This window comes from Scophthalmus maximus, chromosome 8, assembly GCF_022379125.1.
Source record: "Scophthalmus maximus strain ysfricsl-2021 chromosome 8, ASM2237912v1, whole genome shotgun sequence".
NCBI lineage: Eukaryota > Metazoa > Chordata > Actinopteri > Pleuronectiformes > Scophthalmidae > Scophthalmus > Scophthalmus maximus.
This window is the reverse complement of record NC_061522.1, coordinates 1,390,262-1,397,500: the sequence shown is the minus strand read 5'-3', so window position 1 is coordinate 1,397,500 and position 7,239 is coordinate 1,390,262. Positions and strand designations below refer to the sequence as shown.

General features: G+C 52.0%; 1 protein-coding gene across 4 annotated transcripts in view; it reads right to left on the bottom strand.

Annotated features, from left to right (window-relative positions):
• Positions 1-4,325, bottom strand: part of socs7 (suppressor of cytokine signaling 7) — a 17,299-nt gene extending 12,974 nt beyond the window's left edge. For 2 of the 4 annotated variants that reach the window (XM_035636074.2, XM_035636075.2), the window contains exons 1-2: positions 2,484-4,323; positions 1,543-1,622 (exon numbers count right to left, since the gene is read on the bottom strand). In XM_035636074.2, the coding sequence (XP_035491967.2) occupies positions 1,543-1,622; positions 2,484-4,003 (1,600 nt within the window). In that variant the 5' untranslated portion in view covers positions 4,004-4,323. Of the gene's footprint in view, positions 1-1,542; positions 1,623-2,483 lie in introns of all 4 variants that reach the window. The other 2 variants (XM_035636076.2, XM_035636077.2) reach the window with 2 other exon arrangements.
• Positions 4,326-7,239: the final 2,914 nt, after the last annotated feature.

Genomic DNA, 7,239 nt, shown 5'->3' with positions numbered 1-7,239 from the left:
TTTATGTTTTTCCAAAGATTTTTCAAATAAACCCCACCCGACCCCCCCGACCCCCCCGACCCCCCCGACACAGCCGTCCTCTGGTGCAGCTTTAATGTTTCTGTCTAATTGGTGCTGATCCACTCACAGTGTGTGTGTGAGAGTTCATTAAAGTCAAACACAAAAATCTTCATTTTTCTAAGAAGTTCATTTTTTTCTAAGAAGCTGAACACTGCTTTAGTCAGCTAATATTCATTTTATTTCACAGTAACAGACCTTCAGAACCGTCCTCACTGTGCCCACAGGCTAGATCGGGCCTCTTCTCGTCTGCTGCACCAGTTACAGAGTCTGACAGGTGATCATGTAAAAAGCTGTTATGACTAGAAGTTGTTTTTTTCCATCTGATCATTATGGACCTTTGATGGAAGAGTTTGACACTGATTTTGGGGGGAAATATGTCGCCGACTTGCGGTATCGGAACTATGGTAAACACAAGTCGCCGACTTGGAAATGGAACGCCCCTCAGGTCGTAATGACGAGCGGGAAACTGAGATCATTTCTGTACGCGAGGTCCCGACTTGCGGCGACCCAGAAGCCTCTCAACATGGCGGCGGAGAAGACGAGGAACAGATTCAGTATAGTTAACACTGCAACTTGTGTTCTGTAATCTGTCAGACTTAACTTGATACGGAACCATTCTGTTCATGGGTCCATCCATCACAAACGGACTACAGTCGGTGAGCGAGGTGCAAAGTTATCACACGAGCACCGTCGCCATTTTCCTCCCGATTCGTGCCGACAGACAAAGCGCTTGAACGTGACGTTCTCGTGATTTCCGACTGCACGAGTGAGAAGGAGGATCTTCCCACGCGCGCGCGAAGGCAGCGTCATTCCTTAACAAACCATGCAACATGTTGGTGGATCGTGTTGTCACCTGTGCACAGGGGGTTTGTGTTCTCACCCCCAACGGTTCGTTGGTTGGTTGGTTTGTCAGCAGGATTACGCAAAAACTACTGAACCGATTTTAACAAAACTGCGGAGCAGGACGGAGCATGGACCAAGAAAGGAGCCGGTCACTTTCTGGCTTGGATCTGGACAAAGGGGCGGATCCAGGATTCCATTTTTGTAATCACGCCCCCTGCGCCAAAGGAAAGAAATGTAAAAACTGCTGCTCGCACAAATGTGTAAAAGTAAAATTTAGATGAAAAACTAAAGGGAGATGACGTCTAATGAGCCTGTGTGGAATCACTTCATCTCACCAGCCAATCAACAGAACCATGAATTATGTCTTGTCGTTGATGTAATTATTCAGAAACCGTAACAATAACAGTCGTGACGTTTGCTGCTTTCTCTGCCTCGTGTGACAGTGAACAACTACATGAATATGTATTTATTTGGGTTTGAAACAATCTGAGGGTGTCGGACATTTTTCTGGTCACAAAACTTTGCGGAGGCGACGTGCAGATTAATGACAATGGATCTGTAGTTGCATCCCTGAGCCGGAGACGGAGACGGAGACGGAGACGGAGACGGAGACGGAGACGGACAGCAGGCGGATCTTACCGGTGAAGGTGGAGAGCGAGGTGGAGAGCGAGGCGGGGGAGAAGGCACTGTGGGCCCGGGTCAGTCTGGGCTGGTTGTGGCTGCAGGACACACGGACGAAGACCAAGACCAAGACCAAGAAGAAGAAGAAGAAGAAGAAGAAGAAGACAAGCAGAGAAGAAGTATTAGTAGCTAGAAAATTTGTTCTTTAGGAGGGGGGGGGGGGGGGGGGGGGGGGTTGTTAGTCTTTCCTTGGGTGCGAGCTGAAGGAGTTGATGACGTGGCTATAGGCCTCGTCACGATTACTATCACGATGTATCGTCCGAGGGAATTATCGCCATAAACAATATTACCGTCACTTTGTAACAAATACTGAATGGCGTGAGGCCTCGTTGGTCGTTTCACGTCGCCTCAGACAAAACCACCTATTTCGAGACGCGGTGGCGTTAAGGACGGTACCGACTACAGACTTCGCTGGACTGTTGTTGACACGTTCATCCTGATTCTTGAGTCAACAAACAAGTCAACAAGAATGTATCGTATATATCGTACGATAAGTGGAGGAGGCCATTAGCGTGACATCAGGCCTATCGTTGTGTCCGAGCGGTTGTACAGGAGTCGGCGTGTGTGGACGCCATCATGTCCCCACGCAGGGACCGGATTCAACACATGATGTTGTTCTTGTAAAAGGTCGAATGGTTCCTGGTGTCACACACTTCAGTCGTCCTGCACCAGGGACCGATTCTCTGTTTGTGGGTGAACGTTCTGACTGCTTCCCTTGTACTGGTCTCCAGTTGACTGGGCAGGTACAGTGTACATACTATACTCATGTGTACTGTATATATCTATCTATGTCTTTAATGATTGGACATGCAGATGTCCTTTATCTTGAGACTTTACATCTTTGCCTGGGACCCTGAATGGGATCATGAAGCGACGATGTCCGCGTCGAGGCTGCTCACCTGTCCGCGTCCTGCTCGGCGCCGGCAGCGGTCGCCATGTCCACCAGGCTCCCGGCGGACGACACGGAGTAGGTGACCGAGGGCCTCTTGTCCAGCAGGTGGTTGGAGCCGCTGCAGCTTTTAGTCCGGAACAGTTTGCTCAGGCGGATCTTCAGCGAGCCCTTTTTGGACTTCCCCGGCACTTTGAGGGTCTTGTCCGCGCCGCCCGCCGCCGCGCGGCCCGTGGGGGTCCGCGGCGCGCTGGCGCACCGCTCCGGGCGCCGCCTGGGTGTCGACGCCTGGCTCAGGTTGGGGCTCGTGGCCCACGGCGAGCTCTGGACCGGCGTGGGCGACGGCGACGTGGTGGCCGGGGGCTGTGCAGCCACAACCCCCGCGTGCCCAGAGCTGGCGGAGCCCCCGTGGAGGCTGCACACCTGCGCGCCCAGATGCGCCGCCGCCGGGTGCGCCGCCGCCGGGTCCATCCCCTCCACCTGCCTCCGCAGCTCCGCTTGGAAACTGCTGATGGAGAAAGCCCCCGACATTTTCTGAACTATTTCCCTTTTCCTGTTGAGTAAAAACTCGTGGCGTCCGTGCTCGTCGCCCGCCTCCTCCTCCATGGCCAGGCCGGCGACGTCCCCGCTCCCCAGCCCCTCCAGCACCAACAACGCGTCGCTGGTCTCTGCGGGGTCGTCCCCGGGCTCCACCCCGCCTCCCGCCGGCCTGTGTGCACCCTGACACGAACACTGCGGGAGCTCGCCCGCTTTGAGCAGCATCTTGGGCACCGCGCCGACCCCCAGCTCCCCGAACCGCCGAGCCAACTCGAACACGGCTCCCTCCCGGTCCCTGGTGGCGCAGCCCCACTTGGAGTCAATCACGGTGAGAGGGTTGGATCTGTCCGACAACAGGGGCCACTCGGGCGGGGTGCTGATGAGACGATGCCGGCGGCACAGCTCCGCGGCTCCTTGCATCTCCGCGGACACGGACACCGGGGGATGCGCCCCCCACGTCCGGTCCTGCAGGTTCTGCTGCTGCTGCGCGTCTCCGGGGCGCAGGCCGTTGTTGTTGACCGCCGGGCCGGAGCAGCCGGACCCCGGGCTCGGGTCCAAGCCCCGAGCATCCCTGGGCTGATTCCGACGGTCTAAGTCCAAAATCCCCTCCTCGTTGCGCATTATGTTGGAGAAGACGAGCAGCTGAGGCCGGAGGCCGGGGCTCGGAGCGAAGTCGAAGCCCTGGGCCTCCATGGGGCTCTGCGGCGGAGCAGGCGCGGACAGCGGCGCGCGGCTCTCCGGCGCCCCGGCGTCAGGTGCGGCCGTGCCCTCCCCGCCCGCCGTGCCTTTGTTCAGGCGGCCGCCGGGATGCTCGACGCCCGCCGCCGGATCTCGGCCGATGTCCACCCGGTGCGCCAGCGCCTCCTTCCCCAGCGCCGCCACCACTGCTCCCGGCGGCAGGTTGCCGTTCTCCGCGTCCAGGCGGTCGTCCTCGGCCGCGGACACCAGGCGCATCAACACGAAATCGGGCGACATTTCTTGCGCGTTGTTCATAATTTATTCCTCCGGATCGCGAGACGAGAGACGGTGGTGATGGAGCGGGCTCTTCACATCGCTCCCCGCGGACGCCTCTGCCCCTATAATAAAGAAAGGGCCGAGCAGCTGCTGCCTCCACAACCAGGCTGCGAGAGGAGGAAGACAAAATGCCACACACACACAAAATAATAATAAATATATATATATATATATCTCAAAATATATATATATATATTTATATATCAGGCGATGTGTTTCTCCGCCCTCCTCCGCTTCCACAGGACAACATCCATCCTTCAGGCTCCGGGGGGGTGATGAGCGCAGGTTGCTCCCGGCGGCAGGCGGAGCTGTGGGTCACACATGCGGTCTGATGTGCGCGAGGCTCCGGTCGGTCAGTGACCACAGCCCCCCCCCCCCGCCAGGCCCCGCCCCTCCCCCCTCCCCCTCCTCATGAGAGCCGATGATAAATTATTCTGTGGCAGTTTTAATATCGCAGGGGGCTTCCTGCTCCATCCGCACATCTTCTGAACAGCTGATTTCTGTTTCCATCGTGCAGCCGAAAGTGCACACAAAAATAACCCTACAATAATAATAATAATAATAATAATAATCCATAAATCAATGATGCAGCAGTGCATGATTCATACCTTTTGTATTTATGTTTATTGATCCAAATCACCATCATTTTTGCACCAAATATTGCTGAATATGAAAATTGAAGAAAAATCTTGTTTCACTCAAAGTTTGCATTATGTTTTTGTGGCTGTATGCTAATGCTTCATCTGTAAATAATGGATCATATTTATCAAAAAACAAGTTCACAAAGAGATTTAGAGACAAAAAGATGAAAAAAAAACTTTTTTACAGGCGCAATTATTCATAATAAGATAGAATACGTAGATAAATAGATAATGAAGAATAGTTAGATTAAAAGCCAGTGTAGGCAGAGCGAAGGTCTTTTGAGGCTTATTCACAAGTCGAACAGAAGTTTAAAGGACAAAAATATATGATCATATTTTCTATTTCTGACCCTGGAAACTTTATTTTGTATAGAAGCCGGAAAAGTGCAGGTGAGAATTGAGTAATCGCTCGTTGATTCCCTTACAGGCATCTCTGTGGCTTCTGTATGTTTTATCTGTGTCTAACTTAAGAACGTTACTGCGCCAATACAGTCAGAATGGACGGTAAGTGATTTGAAAGAGGGATGGTCTGCATGGTTTATGGTGAGGTACAACTAAGTATCATCAGTTGATGCAGAGGTGAAAAGTTAAAACAATAAAGGGACCAAGGATAGAGCCCTGGGGGACTCCGCAGGAGTATTTCCTACAGACAAAGAGACAGTTCATGTCTCTAGACCTGAGCCAGTTGTTCAGTAGATGTCATGACCAAATAACAACATTACCATCTTTTGTTGCAGGTACATGGCTAAACTTTTCAGCTGTCGACAGAAAAAAATAAGACGAGCGCGACTGGAGGGAACTGACGTGTCACAACTGAACCTGACCTGGAGATCAGGACGACCTGGAGATCAGGACGACCTGGAGATCAGGACGACCTGGACATCAGGACGACCTGGACATCAGGACGACCTGGAGATCAGGACGACCTGGAGATCAGGACGACCTGGACATCAGGACGACCTGGAGAGGATGAAACTGCTGTGGCTCACGGACGCTCGTCACCTGACTGGTGGTCTGGGCTGCGTTTGGTCGCCGGGTCCGTCTGCAACGCAACAGTCTGGACTGTCCAGCTGTGAACGTACAGACCAGAGGAGGTTCGTCAGCAGAGGAGATGAAAATAATTACAATGGAAGAAATAAAAAAAAATTTGGAAGGAGGAGTGAAATAACCGTGATAACCTTAATGAGTAAACAATATAAAATATCTCCATAATCTGAACCATCTGTACAATGGTTGTAGATGTTGGAAAGAAAATCTGCAGCGCTGCAGTGACGTCGGGTGACAGGCAGATGGCGCTGCAGGTCCTCCAGCAGTGATGCTGCACCTGCTGCTGGAAACAGACGATGATGACGGAGTGGCTGAAAGGCCATTAATCCCAACTGTGTGTGTGTGTGTGTGTGTGTGTGTGTGTGTCAGGTTCATGTGAAGTAATCAAACTAACACTCTGCGCCGCAGCGCTGAACGTTTATGTGATGCGAGCCGGAGGTCAGAGGTCAGCGGCACGCAGCATTAATGTTACACAATGTTTCATTGTTTTGTGTCGTCATGTTTTTATGTTTAATCTCTTCTTCTCATCTTATATTTCATATTGTGACTTTTTACGTCAAAAGTCTCAAAATGTTTGAGACTCCCCGGCCCATGGGGAGGTCTGCGTCAGATCAAGGGGGGCTGCACTTTGACACACAGACGCAATAATAGAACAAAGAACGTTTTTCCTGAGGCAGAAGTTGAATGTTTACAGCGTAATGTTACGTTGAGTTAAGTCGTGATACGTGATGACACCACGAATAATCACACGACGACCGAACTGAGCCGAGGAAGAAGAAGAAGAAGAAACATGTTTAACTGACGGAATCTTTCATCCAGTCACTCAGAGTGACACACACACACACACACACACACACACACACACACACACACACACACACACACACACACACACACACACACACACACACCCTGAGCCTTATTGTCTTCCAGGGGCTCGACTGCAGCACCTTCGCTGGGTGGTGGGAGTGGTGTGTGTGTGTGTGTGTGTGTGTGTGTGTGTGTGTGCGTGTGTGCGTGTGATTCTCAGAAACCTGTTGCCATGGCCACCAAAACAAGGATTCTTGCCCGCATCACTCCTTCCAGTGAGAACGCTTCACTTCGCTCCTCTCTCTTTCTTTCTCACACTTCTAATGCAGCATCTCTCGCCCAACCAGACTCAAGCACACGCACACACACACACACACACACACACACACACAAGCATGCAGGGAATTCCCTGACATTGCAAAAACAAGAACAATTGAAATCTCTTCTCATCGTTTTCATGTCTGTAATCTACGAATGTCAACTTTGTGCATTTTTAATATCCCCCTCTTTGTGTGTGTGTGTGTGTGTGTGTGTGTGGTTCGAGAGCATCCTCTCCTCCATCCACTCTCTCCCTCTGTAGGAGAGGGGTTAATCCGTCCATCCAGGAGGATTCTTGATGGACGCCCAAATGCAGCAGAGCTTAACCCTCATCTCTGACTGACTGACTGCATCATCCTCTCTCCACACACAAACACACACACACACACACACACACAC